This window comes from Eubalaena glacialis, chromosome 1, assembly GCF_028564815.1.
Source record: "Eubalaena glacialis isolate mEubGla1 chromosome 1, mEubGla1.1.hap2.+ XY, whole genome shotgun sequence".
Taxonomy (NCBI): Eukaryota; Metazoa; Chordata; class Mammalia; order Artiodactyla; family Balaenidae; genus Eubalaena; species Eubalaena glacialis.
This window is the reverse complement of record NC_083716.1, coordinates 150,937,647-150,959,161: the sequence shown is the minus strand read 5'-3', so window position 1 is coordinate 150,959,161 and position 21,515 is coordinate 150,937,647. Positions and strand designations below refer to the sequence as shown.

Here is a 21,515-nt window from a genome sequence, read left to right as displayed (position 1 = left end):
ACATCTTTAGGATTCTCTATGTATAGTATCATGTCATCTGCAAACAGTGACAGCTTTACTTCTTCTTTTCCAATTTGGATTCCTTTTATTTCTTTTTCTTCTCTGATTGCTGTGGCTAACACTTCCAAAACTATGATGAATAATAGTGGTGAGAGTGGGCAGCCTTGTCTTGTTCCTGATCTTAGTGGAAATGGTTTCAGTTTTTCACCATTGAGGACAATATTGGCTGTGGGTTTGTCATATATGGCCTTTATTATGTTGAGGAAAGTTCCCTCTATGCCTACTTTCTGCAGGGCTTTTATCATAAATGGGTGTTGAATTTTGTCAAAAGCTTTCTCTGCATCTATTGAGATGATCATATGGTTTTTCTCTTTCAATTTGTTAATATGGTGTATCACGTTGAATGATTTGCGTATATTGAAGAATCCTTGCATTCCTGGGATAAACCCCAGTTGATCATGGTGTATGATCCTTTTAATGTGCTGTTGGATTCTGTTTGCTAGTGTTTTGTTGAGGATTTTTGCATCTATGTTCATCAGTGATATTGGCCTGTAGTTTTCTTTCTTTGTGACATCTTTGTCTGGTTTTGGTATCAGGGTGATGGTGGCCTCGTAGAATGAGTTTGGGAGTGTTCCTCCCTCTGCAATATTTTGGAAGAGCTTGAGAAGGATAGGTGTTAGCTCTTCTCTAAATGTTTGATAGAATTCGCCTGTGAAGCCATCTGGTCCTGGGCTTTTGTTTGTTGGAAGATTTTTAATCACAGTTTCAATTTCAGTGCTTGTGATTGGTCTGTTCATATTTTCTATTTCTTCCTGGTTCAGTCTTGGCAGGTTGTGCATTTCTAAGAATCTGTCCATTTCTTCCAGGTTGTCCATTTTATTGGCATAGAGTTGCTTGTAGTAATCTCTCATGATCGTTTGTATTTCTGCGGTGTCAGTGGTTACTTCTCCTTTTTCATTTCTGATTCTATTGATTTGAGTCTTCTCCCTTTTTCTCTTGATGAGTCTGGCTAATGGTTTATCAATTTTGTTTATCTTCTCAAAGAACCAGCTTTTAGTTTCATTGATTTTTGCTATTGTTTCCTTCATTTCTTTTTCATTTATTTCTGACCTGATCTTTATGATTTCTTTCCTTCTGCTAGCTTTGGGGTTTTTTTGTTCTTCTTTCTCTAATTGCTTCAGGTGCAAGGTTAGGTTGTTTATTCGAGATGTTTCCTGTTTCTTGAGGTAGGCTTGTATTGCTATAAACTTCACTCTTAGCACTGCTTTTGCTGCGTCCCATAGGTTTTGGGTCGTCGTGTCTCCATTGTCATTTGTTTCTAGGTATTTTTTGATTTCCCCTTTGATTTCTTCAGTGATCACTTCGTTATTAAGTAGTGTATTGTGTAGCCTCCATGTGTTTGTATTTTTTACAGATCTTTTCCTGTAATTGATATCTAGTCTCATAGCGTTGTGGTCGGAAAAGATACTTGATACAATTTCAATTTTCCTAAATTTACCAAGGCTTGATTTGTGACCCAAGATATGATCTATCCTGGAGAATGTTCCATGAGCACTTGAGAAGAATGTGTATTCTGTTGTTTTTGGGTGGAATGTCCTATAAATATCAATTAAGTCCATCTTGTTTAATGTATCATTTAAAGCTTGTGTTTCCTTATTTATTTTCATTTTGGATGATCCGTCCATTGGTGAAAGTGGGGTGTTAAAGTCCCCTACTATGATTGTGTTGCTGTTGATTTCCCCTTTTATGGCTGTTAGTATTTGCCTTATATATTGAGGTGCTCCTATGTTGGGTGCATAAATATTTACAATTGTTATACCTTCCTCTTGGATCGATCCCTTGATCATTATATAGTGTCCTTCTTTGTCTCTTGTAATAGTCTTTATTTTAAAGTCTATTTTATCTGATATGGGAATTGCTACTCCAGCTTTCTTTTGATTTCCATTTGCATGGAATATCTTTTTCCATCCCCTCACTTTCAGTCTGTATGTGTCTCTAGGTCTGAAGTGGGTCTCTTGTAGACAGCATATATATGGGTCTTGTTTTTGTATCCATTCAGCCAGTCTGTGTCTTTTGGTGGGAGCATTTAATCCATTTACATTTAAGGTAATTATCAATATGTATGTTCCTATTCCCATTTTCTTAAATGTTTTGGGTTTGTTATTGTAGGTGTTTTCCTTCTCTTGTGTTTCTTGCCTAGAGAAGTTCCTTTAGCATTTGTTGTAAAGCTGGTTTGGTGGTGCTGAACTCTCTCAGCTTTTGCTTGTCTGTAAAGGTTTTAATTTCTCCATCAAATCTGAATGAGATCCTTGCTGGGTAGATTAATCTTGGTTGTAGGTTTTTCTCCTTCATCACTTTAAGTATATCCTGCCACTCCCTTCTGGCTTGCAGAGTTTCTGCTGAAAGATCAGCTGTTAACCTGATGGGGATTCCGTTGTGTGTTATTTGTTGTTTTTCCCTTGCTGCTTTTAATATGTTTTCTTTATATTTAATTTTTGAGAGTTTGATTAATATGTGTCTTGGCGTGTTTCTCCTTGGATTTATCCTGTATGGGACTCTCTGTGCTTCCAGGACTTGATTAACTATTTCCTTTCCCATATTAGGGAAGTTTTCAACTATAATCTCTTCAAATATTTTCTCAGTCCCTTTCTTTTTCTCTTCTTCGTCTGGGACCCCTATAATTCGAATGTTGGTGCATTTAATGTTGTCCCAGAGCTCTCTGAGACTGTCCTCAGTTCTTTTCATTCTTTTTTCTTTATCCTGCTCTGCAGTAGTTATTTCCACCATTTTATCTTCCAGGTCACTTATCCGTTCTTCTGCCTCAGTTATTCTGCTATTGATCCCATCTAGAGTATTTTTAATTTCATTTATTGTGTTTTTCATCGTTGCTTGGTTCCTCTTTAGTTCTTCTACGTCCTTGTTCAATGTTTCTTGCATTTTGTCTATTCTATTTCCAAGATTTTGGATCATCCTTACTATCATTATTCTGAATTCTTTTTCAGGTAGACTACCTATTTCCTCTTCATTTGTTAGCTCTGGTGTGTTTTGACCCTGCTCCTTCATCTGCTGTGTGTTTTTCTGGCGTCTCATTTTGCTTATCTTACTGTGTTTGGGGTCTCCTTTTCACAGGCTGCAGGTTCGTAGTTCCCGTTGTTTTTGGTATCTGTCTCCAGTGGCTAAGGTTGGTTCAGTGGGTTGTGTAGGCTTCCTGTTGGAGGGAACTAGTGCCTGTGTTCTGGTGGATGAGGCTGGATCTTGTCTTTCTGGTGGGCACGTCCACGTCTGGTGGTGTATTTTGGGGTGTCTGTGGCCTTATTATGATTTTAGGCAGCCTCTCTGCTAATGGATGGGGCTGTGTTCCTGTTTTGCTAGTTGTTTGGCATAGGGTGTCCAGCACTGTAGCTTGCTGGTCGTTGAGTGAAGCTGGGTCTTGATGTTGAGATGGAGATCTCTAAGAGATTTTCGCCGTTTGGTATTACGTGGAGCTGGGAGGTCTCTTGTGGACCAGTGTCCTGAAGTTGGCTCTCCCACCTCAGAGGCACAGCCCTGATGCCTGGCTGGAGCACCAAGAGCCTTTCGTCCACATGGCTCAGAGTAAAAGGGAGAAAAAATGGAAAGAAAGAAAGAAAGAGGATAAAATATAGTGAAGTAAAATAAAGCTATTATAAAGCAAAGCTATACAGACAAAATCTCACCCAGAAGCATATACATATGCACTCAAAAAAAAAAAAAGGAAAAGGGGAAAAATTAATATATCCTGCTCCCAAAGTCCACCTCCTGAATTTGGGATGATTCGTTGTCTATTCAGGTATTCAACAGATGCAGGCACATCAAGTTGTTTGTGAAGTTTTAATCCGCTGCTTCTGAGGCTGCTGGGAGAGATTTCCCTTTGTCTTCTTTGTTTGCACAGCTCCCGGGGTTCAGCTTTGGATTTGGAGCCGCCTCTGCTTGTAGGTCGCCTGAGGGCGTCTGTTCCCCGCCCAGACAGAACGGGGTTAAAGGAGCAGCTGATTCGGGGGCTCTGGCTCACTCAGGCGGGGGGAGGGAGGGATACGGATGCAGGGCGAGCCTGCGGCGGCAGAAGCCGGCGTGACGTTGCAGCAGCCCGAGGCGCGCCGTGCGTTCTCCTGGGGAAGTTGTCCCCTGATCACGGGAGCCTGGCCGTGGCGGGCTGCACAGGCTCCCGGGAGGGGCGGTGTGGAGAGTGACCTGTGCTGGCACACAGGCTTTTTGGTGGCGGCAGCAGCAGCCTTAGCGTCTCATGCCCGTCTCTGGGGTCCGCGCTGATAACCGCGGCTCGCCCCCGTCTCTGCGGTCCGCGCTGATAGCCGCGGCTCGCGCCCGTCTCTGGAGCTTGTTTAGGCGGCGCTCTGAATCCCCTCTCCTCGCGCACCGCGAAACAAAGAGGCAAGAAAAAGTCTCTTGCCTCTTCGGCAGCTGCAGACTTTTTCCCTGACTCCCTCCCGGCTAGCTGTGGTGCGCTAACCCCTTCAGGCTGTGTTCATGCTGCCAACCCCAGTCCTCTCCCTGCGATCCGACCGAAGCCCGAGCCTCAGCTCCCAGCCCCCGCCCGCCCCGGCGGGTGAGCAGACAAGCCTCTCGGGCTGGTGAGTGCTGGTTGGCACCGATCCTCTGTGCGGGAGTCTCTCCGCTTTGCCCTCCGCACCCCTGTGGCTGCGCTCTCCTCCGTGGCTCTGAAGCTTCCCCCCTCTGCCACCCGCAGTCTCCGCCCACGAAGGGGCTTCCTAGTGCATGGAAAACTTTCCTCCTTCACGGCTCCCTCCCACAGGTGCAGGTCCCGTCCCTATTCTTTTGTCTCTGTTATTTCTTTTTTCTTTTGCCCTACCCAAGTACGTGGGGAGTTTCTTGCCTTTTGGGAGGTCTGACGTTTTCTGCCAGCGTTCGGTGGGTGTTCTGTAGGAGCAGTTCCGCGTGTAGATGTATTTCTAATGTATCTGTGGGAAGGAAGGTGATCTCCGCGTCTTACTCTTCCGCCATCTTCTTCTCCCCCCCCCCCCGCATTAGTCTCTTAAAAGCACAGAAGATACCTGGCAAATAGTGACCACAGTATAAGTGTTGTTAAGTAAATGATAGAAAGACAGACAGATGGATGGATGGATGGATAGATAGATATAGACAGATGGACAATTCTCTTAGTTACTTTGTTTTACTTTTCATCATCCCTCCCCTCACCTTATAAAGGAAGTTGTTTGTAAACATGGAGGAAGTATGAGTTTCTTCTTTAGTATGCACACCTTCTCCCATCCAGTGGGTTTGCCCTCTTTTTCTGTGTCCTCTCTTGGAGCAAAGATTTTTTTTTTAACTAATTTATTTTTTTTGAATTTTAGTTCACAATATTATGTTAGTTTCAGGTGTACAACATAGTGATCTGACATTTATAAAATACATTAAAAATTGGTCACCACAATAAGGCTAATAGCCATCTGTCACCATACAAAGTTATTAAAATATTTATGGCTATATTCCAGATAATATATTTTACACCCAATGACATATATCTTATATCTGTACCTCTTAATCCACTTCACCTATTTCATCCAACCCCCTACTCCTGGACCTCTAGCAACCATCACTTTGTTCCCTATATCTATGACTCTGTTTCTGTTTTGTTTTGTTTGTCTTTATATTTTGTTTTTTAGATTCTACATATAGTAATTTGTTTCTCTGACTTATTTGACTGAGATCAATACAATATCTTCTAAGTCCATCCATGTTGTTGCAAATGAGAAGATTACATTATTTCTATTACTGAGTCATATTTCATTTTGTATATATACCACATCTTCTTTATCCATTCATCTACTGATGGGCACTTAGGTTGCTTCCATATCTTGGCTATTGTAAATAATGCTGCAATGAACATAGGGGTGTATATATCTTTCTGAACTAATGTTTTTATTTTTTTGAATAAACACCTAGAATTAGAATTACTGTATCATATGGTAGTTCTCTTTTATATTTTTTGAGGAACTTTCATACTGTTTTCCATAAAGGTTGCACCAATTAATATGCCTGAGAACAGCTCATGGGGGTTAACTTTTGTTTATATCCTCGCCAACACTTTTTAGTTCTTGTCTTTTTGATAATAGCCATTCTGACAGGTGTGAAGTGATATCACATTGTGGTTTTGATTTGCATTTCCCTGATGATTAGTGATGTTGCACACCTTTTCATGTACCTGTTGGCCATCTGCATGTCTTCCTTGGAAAAATGTATATTCACAACTTCTGCCCATTTTTCAATCAGATTGTTGGTTTGATATTGAGGTCTATGAGTCATTTCTATACTTTTGATATTAACCCTTATCAGATATATGACTTGCAAATATTTTCTCTCATTTGATAGGTTGCCTTTTTGTTTTGTTGATGGTTTCCTTTGCTGGGCAGAAGGTTTTTAGTTTGATATAGTCCCATTTGTTTATTTTTGCTTTTGTTGCCATTGCCTGAGGAGACAGATGCAAAAGAAAAATATTGCTGAACCCAAAGTCAAAGAGCACACTGCATATATTTTCTTCTAATAGTGTTATGATTTCAGGCTTTACATTTAACTTTTTAATCCATTTTGAGGTGATTTCTGTTTATGGTTTAAGAAAGTGGTCCCATTTCATTCTTTTCCAAATGGCTGTCCAGTTTCCCCAAAACCACTTATAGAAGTGATTGTCTTTTCCCCACTGTATATTCTTGGCTCCTTTGTTGTAAGTAAATTGACCATATGAGTGTGGGCTTATTTCTAAGCTCTTCATTCTATTCCATTGATCTCAAGGTCTGTTTTGTGCCAGTACCATACAGTTTTGATTACTATAGATTTGTAGTATAGTTTGAAATCAGGGAGTGTGATACTTTTAGCTTTGTTCTCTTTTCTTGAGATTGCTCTGTTTGAGGTCTTTTTTGGTCTCATTCAAATTTTAGGACTATTTATCCCACTTCTGTGAAAAATGTCATTGGTATTTTGATAGAGGTTGCATTGAATTTTTAGATTGCTATGGATAGTATGGACATTTTATCAATATTAATTCTTCCAATCCATGAGCATGGTATATCTTTCTATGTATTTGTGTCATCTTCAGTTTCTTTCATCAGTGTCTTATAGTTCTCAGTGTACAGGTTCTTTACTTCTTTGGTTAAGTTTAGATCTAGGTATTTTATTATTTTTGATACAATTGTAAATGAGATTGTTTTCTTAAATTCTCTTTCTGCTAGTTTGTTATTAGTGTATAGAAAGACAGATTTGGGTATATTAATTTTGAATCCTACAACTTTACTGAATTCATATGAGTTCTAATTGTTTTTGGTGGAATCTTTAGGGTTATACTATATATAAGTATATATATATGTATTTATATGTTTTTATATATACACATATATGTCTATATATTACTATATATAAATTCTGTATATATAATATATAGAAATACTATACATGTAGTGTATTACTATATAAACATATATATAGTTATAGACTATACATAGTATCATATCATCTGCAAATAGTGACAGTTTTACTTCTTCCTTTTCAACTTGAATATTTTTATCTCTTTTCCTTGTCTGATTGCTGTGGCTAGGACTTCCAATATTATGTTGAATAAAAGTGACAATAGTGGGCATCCTTGTCTTACTCCTGATCTTAGAGGAAAAACTTTCAGCTTTACACCCATTGAGTACTGTGTTAGCTGTGGTTTTGTCATATATGGCTTTTATTATATTGAGGTATGTTCCCTCTATACCCACTTAGTTGAAAATTTTTATCATAAATAGATATTGAATTTTGTCAAATGCTTTTTCTGCATCTATTGAGATGATCATTTGATTTTTATCTTTCATTTTGTTAATGTGAAATTTTATATTGATTGAGTTTACAGTTATTGAACCATTCTTGCAACCCTAGGATAAATCCCACTTGATCAAGGTGTATAATTCTTTTAATATATTGTTGAATTCAGTTTGCTAATACTTTTGAGGATATTTCCATGATCATCAAGGATATTGGCCTGAAATTTTCTTTTTTTATAGTGTCTTTATCTGGTCTTGGTAATCTGTCTTTATCTTGGTCAGGGTAATGTTGGACTCATAAAATGAATTTGGAAGTGTTCTTTCCTCTTCATTTTTTTTGGAATAGTTTGTGATGGAAGGTATTAACTTTTTAAATGTTTGGTAGAATTCTCCTGTGAAGCTGTCTTGTCCTGGAGTTTTGTTTTTTGGGAGGTTTTTTATTACTGGTTCACTTTCATTACTAGTGATTGGTCTATTCAAATTTTCTATTTCTTCCTGGTTCAGTCTTAGAAGATTGCATGTTTCTGGGAATTTATCCATTTTTTTTAGGTTGTCCAATTCGTTGGTGCATAATTGTTCCCAATAATCTCATGACCCTTTGTATTTCTGTGGTGTAAGTTGTAACTTAACTTCTCTTCTTTCATTTCTGATATTATTTATTTGGGCATTTTCTGTTTCTATCCTGATGAGTGTGGCTAAAGGTTTATCAATTTTGTTTCTGTAATCCAAGAACCAGCTCTTAGTTTGATTGATTTTTTCCATTAAAAAAATCTTCTCAATTTATTTCTACTCTGATCTTTATTATTTCCTTCTTTCTACCAACTTTGGGCTTTGGTTGGTTGTTTGTTTTTTCTAGTTCCTTTAGGTATAAGGTTAGATTGTTTATTTGAAATTTTTTAATGTTTTCTAGGTAAGCCTGTATTGTTATAAACTTCCCTTTTAGAACTGCTTTTGCTGTACCCCATAGATTTTGGAATGTTTTGTTTCCATTTGTCTCAAGGTATTTTTTTATTTCCTCTTTGATTTCTTTGTTGAACCATTGACTATTCAGAAGCACATTGTTCAGCCTCCACGTGTTTGTGTTTTTTTCCAGTTTTCTTCTTGTAATCGACTTTTAGCTTCATATATTTTCAGTTGGAAAATATGATTTTAATTTTCTCAAATTTATTGAGACTTGTTTTTTGGCCTAACGTGATCTATGGAGGATGTTCCTTGTGCACTTGAAAAGAATGTGTATTCTGCAGTTTGGGGGTGGCATGCTTCTGTATATATCTATTAAGTCCATCTACACTAAACTGTCATCTAAGGCCAATGTTTCCTTATTGACTTTCTGTCTGGATGGTCTATCCATTGATGTAACTGGGGTGTTAAAGTCCCCTACTATTATTGTGTTACTGTCAGTGTCTCCATTTATGTCTGTTAATATATGCTTTATGTATATAGGTGCTCCTCCGTTTGGTACATAGATATGTACAAGTGTTATATCCTCTTGCTGTACTGATCTCTTTGTCATATGTAATGTCCTTTTCCTTTTGTTACAGTCTTTGTTTTAATGTCTGTTTCATCTGATATGAGTATTGCTACCCAGTTTTCTTTTTGTTTCCATATGCTTGGAATATCTTTTTCAATACCTTCACTTTCAGTCTGCATGTGTATTTAGATCTGAAGTGTGTCTCTTTTAGGCAGCAAACACAAGGGTCTAGGATACTTTTATCCATTCAATCACCCTGTGTCTTTTGATTGGGGAGTATTTAGTCCATTTATATTTAAAGTATTGATAGGTATGTACTTGCTGCCATTTTGTTAATTGTTTTTTGGTTGTTTTTGTAGTTCTCTGTTCAAGTCTTCTTTTTTTCTCTTGTGATTTCATGACTCCTTTAGTGCTATTTTTATATTTCTTTGTCTTGATTTTTTGTATATCTGTTATAGGCTTTCGGTTTCTGGTTACCGTGTCATTCATATACAACAATATATTTATTTAGCAGTCTATTTTAAGTTGCTGGTAGCTTAGTTCAACACATTCTAAAAGCACTACATTTTTACTCCACTGCCTGATATTTTATGTTCTTGACATCACATTTTATATCTTTCTATTTTCTCTGTCTCTTAACTATTGATATTTTAGATATAGATGATTTCTACTACTTTTGTATTTTAACCTTCATACTAGCTTAATAGGTTGTTTATTCACTGCCTTTACTGTATGTTTGCCTTTACCTGTGAGATTTCATTTTCATAACTTTCCTGTTCCTAGTTATGGCCTTTTCTTTTCCATTTAAAGATGTCCCTTTATCATGTCTTGTAAGGCCGGTTTAGTGGTGACAAACTCCTTTATCTTTTGCTTATCTGGGAAACTCTTTATTTCTCTTTAAATTCTTTTTTTTTTTTTTAAATAAATTTATTTATTTATTTTTGGCTGCATTGGGTCTTTGTTGCTGCACACGGGCTTTCTCTAGTTGCGGCGAGCAGGGGCTACTCTTCATTGCGGTGCGCGGGTTTCTCATTGCAGTGGCTTCTCTTGTTGCGGAGCACAGGCTCCAGGCATGTGGGCTTCAGTAGTTGTGGCACGTGGGCTCTAGAGTGCAGGCTCAGTAGTTGTGGTGCACCGGCTTAGGTGCTCCGCAGCATGTGGGATCTTCCCAGACCAGGGATCGAACCTGTGTCCCCTGCATTGGCAGGCGGATTCTTAACCACTGCACCACCAGGAAATTTGGCCTAATCAGTTGTTTTTATCTTGCTGATTTTAAGATTCTTTCTTTATCTTTAACTTTTGACATTTTAATTATAATATATCTTATTGTGGGTCTTTTACGGTTCATCTTCTTGGGATTCTCTGTGCTTCCTGAAATTGGATGTCTATTTCTTTAACCGGGTTAGGAAATTTTCAGCCATTTAGTCTTCACATAGGTTTTCTGTCTCTCTCTCTTTTCTTTTTCTGGGACCCTATAATGTGATTATTTGTATGCTTGATGTTGTTTCCAGATCCCTTAAACTATTCTCATATATATATGTATGTGTTCTTTTTCTTTTTGCTGTTCTGATTGGGTGATTTCCACTATGCTATCTTCCAGATCCCTGATCTGTTCTGCATTCTCTTATTGGCTGTTGATTCCCTATAATGTATTTTTCATTTCAGTTGTTTTTTTCTGTTCTGATTTTTTTTTTTAATATTTTCTGTCCCTTTGTTGAAGTACTTACTGAGTTCATCCATTCTTCTCCCAAGTTCAGTGAGCATATTTATGGCTATGACTTTGAACTCTTTATCTGATAAATTGCTTATCTCTTTTCCATTTAGTTCTTTTTCTGATGTTTTGTCTTGATCTTTCACTTGGAAGGTATTTGTCTCCTCATTTTGCCAAAATGTACTGCTTCTCTACTGGGACTCAAAGCTAGTGAGTTTGTGTACAAGCCCTTCAAGAGCTGAGTCTCGGTTTCCCACAGCCCTTTGGCTCTCCTGGAAGTAAGCCCCACTGGTTTTAAAGCCAGACATTCTGGAGGCTCATCTTTCCAGTGCAGGTACTCTTGGTGGGGAGCTGAACTTGGAGCTTGGGCCCTTAGCTCCTCAGGGGGCACCTACACAGTTGTGATAACCTTCCCACTTGTGGATCTGTGCTCTGATGGTGTAGCTTCTGACCAGATGGTGTCTCTATCTATCCTACCTGTCTCATTGTGGTCTTTTCAGGCTGTTACCCAAAGAGTAGTTTTAACAGTGAAATAACTTAAGTGCCTCCAATTGCTTCAGGAAAATATTTCTATAGAAAATGAAACTTTTCTTAACAACATTTGTAAGAAAATTGGCTGATAGTACTTTACCAAAAAAAAAATCTAGATTCTAAGCATATTAGTAATATTATTGCTGCTTTAGGAGATAAGGTATCACTTATGAAACTTGAAGAATGAGGAGTTCTACTTGGAGATATTAATATATTCAACTGCAAACAACATTTTTAATATAATTAATAAAAAGTTTTAAGAAAAAAATGTAATACTCTTAAAACTATGTTTCAGTGTGGTAGAGGTGAATCTCAAATATTTTCAGGTTACTTAAATTGTTCACTTCCACAGTTTATTATATCAAGATCTAACTACCTGTCATATAAAACACACACATATTTTACATGTGTTTGCACATACATATGCCTTCCATTCTACATATTATTAATTCTGTTAAAAAATATTGTTTTCCCTGCTGTTTTATAGTATCTCTTTCTTTCATATAATTATATACTATCAGTAGGAGATTTTTTTATTATTATAATATTTAAAATGGACCTTAGCTTAAAATACTAATATTTCTAAGAATGGTAAGGTGGTGTGAAACAGTTAAAATGCTTCCACCTTTATTTGTTGATATCAGCAGCTTTGAAGGGGTGAGATTTCTGACTGGGGCAAAGTGAAAGGCAGGTGATAGCAAAGCAAAGAGGAATTTTTGAGATTTGAGTAAACTTGTTAGGCTTCTATGAGGTCTTAGAACATTGTGCAGTACTGAGAGCCTAGTAGAAGAGAGAGACAAAATTAGCAATGAAGAGGAGAAATAAGAGTTGAAACATGCCAAAGACATGTTGCTACCTCATTCCAGCTATTAATATGAAAAATCACCATGGAACTCACTTTCTACTCTTATACCTCCTTCCTATAACCAGTTATAACCTCCTTCCCTCTACCAGTTATATAGACTAGCACCTAATTTAATTTCTCAATAAATCTTTCTGTATCATCTTTAAACCATATTTTGAATTAGTGTGTTTTGTTGGTTTACCTGAAAAACTTAATTACCATTTTTAGCATTATTTCTTTGGCAAAATATAATACAAATATCAAACAACTAAACTGTAAATGAACTTATATGCAGGCAGTAAGTTTAGCTGCATGATAAATTGCTGTTTTTAAAATATGGTACAGTACAGTTTACCTTGGAGCAGTGGAAAAGATTAGTAACAAAGAAATCATAAAATTCTTTCTTCCTTGGTACTGGTTGTTTGATTTACTTGCCTCAGTTGTACAAATGTAAGTGATTATGCACTCTTCATTCAGATACATTAAGATGCAGAATCCATAGCTCTAATCCAGGATCAGAACTTCCCAACACCGGCATGATAGTCTACCTGAGTTTATTTTATACTAAATGTGATAATTAATTATTCCTGATTATTTCTCAGACTAAATCCTTAAAAAAAAAAACTTTGCTTCTAAAGCAATAGAATGCATACCATTCCTCTTAGAGGAAATTGAGGGAGTTATCTTAGTTGTTATCTTCAAGGAGGAAAAATGTTTTTATTCATGTAATTGTTGTGTATGATTGTCTGTTATTGTCATATTAATCACTCGAGTAATGGGTGCTATGTAGGGAACTTCACTTTGAATCATTACGTGAATAACCCTTGTCAAACTCAGAGGTTCCCTAATCTAGTCTTCCTTCTTCACTCTTAATATTTCACTGTGTAATTACAGCTCCCAATCCCTGTGCAGCTAATGATGGCAGAGGCCCCTGCTCTCATATGTGTCTGATCAATCATAATAGGAGTGCTGCTTGTGCTTGCCCACACTTGATGAAGCTTTCCTCAAACAAGAAGACCTGCTATGGTAAATTTCTTACAGTTCTTATCTAAACTCCACATTGAATTCTCTCAAATTGTATTAGCATTCAGATTTTCCTCAAAGTAAAGCAGAAGAGGTTTTTAATGTCCTTAAAAACATTTGATGTGGTGCTATTTTCAGACTCTGTTGATGATTCATCTACTTTTGGGGAGACTGACGAATTCTTTAAATATGTGGTATGCTGCACTTTGCTGTTTATTACCTTATTCACTTTTTTTCTTGCTACTTTCTTATTTGGTGTGTTAGCAGAATTTATCTCTACAAAACAGGGAGATTTGTAAGTGAAAGTGCATTATCAGAAAATGATGATGTAGGTAACCTGCATAATAAAGAGGTGCTTAACAGCTTTAATCTCCTCCTGCTTGTCTACATTTACTTTAGCATCATTTTATAGGGGATTATCAAGTTGAAGGGAGAAAATATGAAGTAAAATAGGTAACTTGGAAAGGTTTGTAAAAAATACTTAAACAGCATATTTAAACTAAAAACTGAAAATAAAATTTGTGAATGAAAACCAGACTGCGGGTTCTTCAGGACCTTTTTTTTTTTTTTTAGATTCCATATATATGTGTTAGCCTACAGTATTTGTTTTTCTCTTTCTGACTTCACTCTAGATGTATATGTATAGCTGATTCACTTTGTTTTAAAGCAGAAAGTAACACACCATTGTAAAGCAATTATACTCCAATAAAGATGTTAAAATAAAAGGACACAATAAAAGTTGGTGGTTGATAATGAGATATGCTGGGAACTGTGCTTTAACTCTACACAATTTAGAGGTGAATTCAAAAGAAGTGAAGGTACCTTGAACTCTGCATAAGGTTTTTGATATAAAATAATGTCACGTGTAATTACAGATAGAGATCTAATTTACATACCTCATACACATATTCTACATTCTTGAATACACCAAGTTTGCTCTGGACTTTGGGCTAGCTGGTCCCTCTTTTGAAAATACTCCTCTCTTAGATTTTCTAATTGTAGGCTCCTTTTTGCTATTCATGGGTTGTTCAAATGTCACCTTTGTAAAGGGCTTCCCTGATGACCTAGTTTACAGTAGCTCTCCTACTGATATTTTCTTGTTTCTGGTATTCTTGTTTTTGATATTTCTTGTTTCTGTTCTTTATTTATTGTTTGTCCCTCTTAGAATGTAAACTACTGCATGAGAAGGCCCTCATTTATCTCATTTACTTCTGTTTTCCGAGGACCTGTAATTTTGATTGGCATATAGGAAACATTCAGTTAATACTTGTTGATGTTAAATAAATGGTTGCTCTCTTATTAAGTCAAATGTATTTTTGATGTTGCTACCATACCTTGGAAATTAGAACTTCTCAAATAACTTCTCAAAAAAAAAAAAAATCAGACTGTGGGTTTTTTTAGTTTTGTTTTGTTAGTAAGTTTTGTTTATTTGCAAAGCAGTTACTTTTAAGGGCAAAAAAGAGTGTATTCATCAAATCTTAACTCAGGAATTTAGGTACATGTGGCTTTAATTAATTTTATACAATAATACCATATCTCAAATATCAACAATAACCCCAAAGAGAAAAACAAGAGAATAGAACATCTGTGACTCCTATTTCTATTAAATCTACTAATATTTCACAAACTCATTGCAAGAAAGGTGCCTATTTAAGTAGAAATGATAGAATGCCTCACAATATTAATTACTACAGATTCACAAAAATTTACAGTACAGCATGCTTTAACATTATTTGAACCCTAATTTTGATAGGGAAAATATAAACATGATTTTTAAAAGCAATGTTTAATCTCATTTTATTCAAAGATAGTATAGAAAAAATGTTATTAGATTCCTTCAAAAAGCACTTAATGCACTGCAGTATTGTTATAGTTATAAACAAAGAACAAATATGGCTGTTTGGCGTTTGTAGAGTTCATGTCCTTTAACAAGTTTGTTTGAAATTCTAAGATCAGATCAATTACTGATAATTTCTTGGCATTTCTAACTAAAGAAAAATGAGTTAAGGATTCTAACTTGTTTTACATTTGTTATTATTAAGTACTTTCATTTAAAAATAGATAAATCATTTCTGCGTTCATGTTTCCATCAAATCTTGGTCATGATTTTCTGGTGTTAAAAACCTATTAAATCATCAACAAATAATATTTAGAATTTCTAGACAGCTTCAAACTTGCCAAGCTTATAAAGAAAAACATTTCTATTTCTTTTCTAGAAATGAAAAAATTTCTTCTTTATGCAAGACGTTCTGAAATCAGAGGAGTGGATATTGATAATCCATATTTTAACTTTATCACGGCCTTTACAGTCCCTGATATTGATGATGTTACTGTGATAGACTTTGATGCATCTGAAGAACGTTTATACTGGACAGACATTAAGACACAAACCATTAAACGGGCTTTTATTAATGGAACTGGATTAGAAACTGTTATTTCAAGAGGTAAAAAATTTTCACTTTACATCTTAAAAAATGTTTGTTATTCAGTTTGTAATAATTGCATCTCTTTTGTATTCTTTTTCTATTATCCAATTCTATGTAGTTAATTGAGAGTTGGAATTGATTATTCAGAGATTTAATAATATGCTATATCCTAACAATTGTAGAATGCTATAATTATGTTGCACATAGTAGTCTGATAACTAGAAATTTAGTTTCACAAGAAGAAAAAATTTCAGAACAGATAATTTGCAGATTTCTAAATAAACAGATTTGAAGACTCCTTTTTGCTGATGCGGGAAAAGTTGTATTTGCCTAGAGAAAATATAGGATATTGGTAAAGACTGGTTTCCCCCTCTGATTCAAGCTTGTTATCAACTTTCTTTTGCATGTATTTTTACAGAACTAGACTAAACAAATAAGAGAGGAAACCTGTTCCTATCCACCTCCTGACCCAGCAGGTTGAATCACAGGTTTTCAATAATGCTGTTGATTAACCATTAAAAAAAAAAAAAAAAACTTTTCCCAAAGTAGAAAAATATAGCTGAAATGAGACATACATATAAATGCAGTGGCCGAATTCTAAATATTTAGCATTGAATTATCTTCATTTTTGCTTAAATTTTGGTATAATGTGATTTCTGGGTCAGTTATCGTTTTAGTGAGTGAATCTTAGTTGAGCACCTGCTGTTTACCGTGACTGCAAAATCAAAGAAGCACAGTTTTTCTTCAGTTTCATGCCCCCTAGGCATGATAGAGTGATTTGAAGGAGGATGGAGGAAGGCATGATCAGTCATCCATATAGCTATATCAAACTCCTCTGCCTTGAAGCATACTGACAATTTAAAATCAGACCTTATTTGAGCAATGATCAACTCCTTAACGAAAGCAATAAGAAGTGCAGGTTTTACATTTGCAGTGTTTTTCAAGAGTTTCCACTGGCTTGAGTACCATTAGTAGATCTGAGAGTATTTGAGCACTCAGGTGCTCTTGTATGTATGCTAGCTCTTTACCCATGTCAGGTTAGTACTGTTAATGCAACTTGAATCAATTGGTTATAACCTTGTTTAAATATTGAATTGCAAACTTTCCCTAAGAGAAGAGCCTTTCTAAAAAAACTAATGCAAAGATTTCCTTTTTGTGCAGGATTTTTTTTTACAGGAGCAAGGGGAAAAAATAATTATTGTTAGACTAGATTTAAAAATACTACCTGATTAATGATCATGAAAAATCTTGAGAGAACAGTTAAAGCACATAAGGTACTCCCAAGACTGACAGTCAGTTTGGTGGTCTTCTCACAAGAAATTCATCAAAGTCTAATAGAAAATTGTTCACATACTTTATCGTGAATGTGAAATACTTTCCAAAGGCTCTATGAATTGTAAAAAGTAAAAGATGTTCTATCTCAAAAAAAATTGGGGAAAGATTTTCTGTCTTTAATTGTAAATTGATAACTAGTAGTAATTTGGTGAGTTCATCTTTGAGAAAATCACAGACGTATCTCCATTTAGCAGACTCTATTTACAATTATTAACCAAAAATTGAGCAATAATATTTTCTCACTAAGATGTACTCATTAGGATCAATAATTATTAATTCAGTCATTTTGAAAAGTATTAGAATATGTTCTATATGATAAGAAATTGAAGGAGGGTCAGTATAGACTGAATAGTATGAAGTACAGAACAAGAGGGTGTTATACGAGCTGATGGAGCTAAAAAAAACAGGAACCAAATCATGCCAGCCTTTATAGGATAACTCGTTGACTTTTATGTTAATACTAAAAATAATGGAAACTTAGGAAATGTTTTAGGGAGAGTACAACTACATGATTATCTTTGCTTTGGAAAAGATCACTCTAGATATTATGTTTAGGGACTTCCCTGGCGGTCCAGTGGTTAAGACTTTGCCTTCCAATGCAGGGGCTGCATGTTCGATCCCTGGTCAGGGAGCTAAGATCCCACATGCCTAGCGGCCACAAAAACAAAACATAAAATATATATAGATATTATGTTTAGTGGAGAATTGAAAAGGTCTGTGTTGGGAGGTAGATGAGCAGTAGACTCTGGGAAACAAGGCTGCTATAGTGGTTTTAGTAAGAGGTGATGGAAACCTGGACAAGGGTGGAAACAATAGAGATAGTGAAATGTGGAAAAATCATTGAGATATCAACGAGTAAATATATGAAATAACTGAATATGAAAGTTGAGGAATAGACATTTTCAAGGACAACTCAGTTTCTGGCTGCCCCACAAGTTGAATGACGTTGCTTTTCCCTTTGTTCCAAAGTGAAACCTTGTTAGGGACTGATATGTCCTTCCATTAAAAGAGAAACCTGAGATGAACTTTTGACAGTTCAGTTTCTGAACGCATCAAAGTATCTTAAATCCTGCCAGTAATTGTACTTTATTTTACGCTTTCATCTTTTAGGTTCCTTGTAAATGACTCTTTGGCCTTTCTCTTACTTCTTATACTGTTGGCCTCTGTATTTTCTCACTTCATTGTCTTCCATCTACTGGAATTTTTCTTGAGACACTCTTCATATTTTCCTCAGCCCAAGTCTAATGTGAAACCACCAAAAAAAAAAAAAAAAGGATCAGGCCCCAAATCAGTGAGATCTAGATTTTGGAAACAGTCCTTGAATTAAAGTAGAAAGTTTAGACAGGGAACATCTGTTGTTTTGCCTATTACTGAATAGAATTTTCAATTTTTCATTTTCACCCAGGAAGTCTTTTGGTGGAAGAATGTCGACATCTGTGATTTAAAAAAGAGGAGAGTAAAGAAAAGAAAGAAAGAAAGGCAAAAATGATACCTATAAATGCCATTCTATTGAGAACTGTGTATCTATAGCAATGGGTGCTAAATGAGCAATACTTCCCACGTATATTCTTTATCTTTTAGTTAAAAAGATAGAAATGCTATTTTAGTTTACTCCATGGGCTTTTTTTCTTTCTCACATGATATTCTGGATGTTGTATCTGGGATGTTGAATGGGTGGGGAGATAGCAATTATTTCACTAAGACAATCTATAACCTCAAAGAGCTTTATATCTGGTGAGAGTGAAATGTAAACATCTAACTAAAGTATAAGACTCAATGAAATAAGGAGGTTAATAAGGTGTAAGCCACTTCTTACAAAGTTAGCACAAGGAGTACTGAATTCTTACATGGGATTACTAAATTTCCCACTTAGGAGGAGGTGGTGAAATGAGGGTTCTGGAGGAAACTGTAGCAAGATCAATCTGGTTAAGCTATCAGTAGGCACAAAGATCTGGACATACATACACACAGAGGAGCAAGCAGTGAGGGGCAGATAGATCTTGTAAAAGAGTAAACTAGAAGGTTCATATCATGGCAGATCACAGAAGGTCTTATACCAGAGGAGCTGGTTTTGTTTTTTGTTTTGTTTTAGTTTTTTCCCTCAAGACAATGGAAAGCTGCTGAAGACTTTTACAGATGGGTATAGGTCATTCAAACTCTTTTGAAGATAAATCACGTTATCAACCTGATAGTTAGATTGGAAAAGTGAGAAATTATAGACAAGGATACAACTAGAAGGTTACAGAGATGTTCCAAATCTGAAACAAAATTTAGATATAAGAAGGTGACAGACACCAAGAGTAGATGTAGAAGTAATTGAACCTGATGAATGAAAGAGAGGTGAAGTTGACCAAATAATTGGAAAGATATTGGAGACATTGATCCAGATGAAAATAAAAGAAGGAGGCTTGCTTCAGAATTTTTTCCCAAATCAGCAGTGAGTTGTTTCTATAAGATAGGAATAATTATAGGTTTAGGACATAAAGAATATAAAGATTAGTCAAAAAGTTATAATTCTGCCCCTATGTTCTCTCAAAAAAAAAAAAAAAATTGGGAATGCATACATATGTGTTAAAAGTGACAAAACCAAGGCCGTGGTAAATGCTCAATTGTTCAGAGTTGGAGAGGCATAAAATTAGTGAGGGTGAGCATAGAAGGCTCCTAAAGTATTTATAATGTTCTTAAGCTGGATCATGGATTTATGGATGTTTTATTAATTTGCATACCATGTGTTATATATAGTAACATATATATGTATATACACACATACATGTATATATATTTGTATGATCAGTTTTTTCATAAATGCAACAAATAGAATATTAATATTTACAAAGTTCCCTTGAGAAAGCTTTTTACAAGCATTACCAATTTGCTTTTTTAAACTTTGCTTCTAAGAACAGTGAAATAATTGCCCAGAAACCTACTGCAAATGAGTTTTGATTAGTTGAAACCATAACTGCCCTCAGAAAGTTATAAGAATTGGGATCCCTTCCTCCTTTGAAGGCATGCCTGATTTGGGGTAGAAGTCTTTGTGTTCACGCCCAAGGAGCTGGTGTCAGTAGGTCCACTTCATAGGAAAAATAAAAGATGTCTCACAAGCAGAGAATTGACAGCCAGTCCTTTTTCATTTAGATTTCTCTACATTTGAACCAATTTGTATGCTTACCTCCATCCCTTTTTCATTTCAGGGCTTCTTTCTGTAATCTTTTTTCTTCTCTCTGAATTATATCCTTTAATGTTCCTTTAGTTTAGTGAGAATCTGTTAGTGATAATCTGATATAATATCTGAAAATATATTTATTTAGTCTTCTTTTTTTAAAGATAATTTTTTTAAATTGTAGTAAAATACACGTAACATAAAGTTTATCATGTTGACCTTTCTATTTTTTTTTTTTAATTATTTTTTTGGCCACACCATGCGACATGTGGGATCTTGGTTCCCTGACCAGGGATCGAACCCATGCCCCCTGCAAGGGAAGTCCCTTGACCCTTCTTAATTGTACAGTTCAGTAGTGTTAAGAACATTCACAGTGTGTGACCAATCTCCAGAACTCTTTCTGTCTTGCAAAATGAAATTATACCCATTAAGCAACAACTCCCCATGCCCCTTCTCGCATCTCCTGGAAATCACCATTCTATTTCTGTGTCTATGAATTTAACTACTCTAGGTACCTCATATAAGAGGTATCATATAGTATTTGTCTTTTTGTCAATGGCTCATTTCACTCAGCATGATGTCTTCACGGTTCATCCATATTGTAGCCTGTCAGAATTTCCTTTCTTTTTAAGGCTGAATAATATTCCATTGTATGTATGTATCACAATTTGTTTATACATTCATCAGTCAATGGACATTTGGGTTGTTTCACTTTTGGCTATTACGAATAATGCTGCTGTGGACATAGGTATATGAATATCTCTTTGAGACCTTTAAATTCTTTTGGTTATATACCCAGAGGTGGAATGGTTGGATCATATGGTAATTCTATTTTTAATTTTTTGAGAACTGCCATACTGTTTCCCACAAGGCTACACCATTTTAAATTCTCACCAACAGCCCGCAAGGGTTCCAATTTCTCCATATTCTTGCCAATATTTTTATTTTGTTTCTGTTTTTCTTTTGTTTTTTGTTTGTTCATTTTCTATAGTAGCCATCCTAATGGGTATGAAGTGGTATATACTTGTGGTCATGATTTGCATTTCCTAATGATTAGTGATGTTGAATATCCTTTTGTGTTCTTGTTGGCCATTTCTATATCTGCTTTGGAGACATGGCTATTGAGTTTTTGCCCATCTTTTTGTTGATGTTTAAGTGTAGTTTGAAAGATAATGATGGTTGAGTACAAATTCCAAGTTTAGAGTTACTTTCTCTCAACCCTTT

General features: G+C 35.8%; 1 protein-coding gene across 1 annotated transcript in view; it reads left to right on the top strand.

Annotated features, from left to right (window-relative positions):
• LRP1B (LDL receptor related protein 1B) overlaps positions 1-21,515 on the top strand; it is a gene marked incomplete at its 5' end in the record, with an annotated part of 1,521,642 nt that overhangs the window by 892,119 nt on the left and 608,008 nt on the right. The window contains 2 exons of the mRNA XM_061199746.1: positions 13,242-13,373; positions 15,587-15,814. Of these exons, the coding sequence (XP_061055729.1) occupies positions 13,242-13,373; positions 15,587-15,814 (360 nt within the window). The remainder of the gene's footprint in view (positions 1-13,241; positions 13,374-15,586; positions 15,815-21,515) is intronic.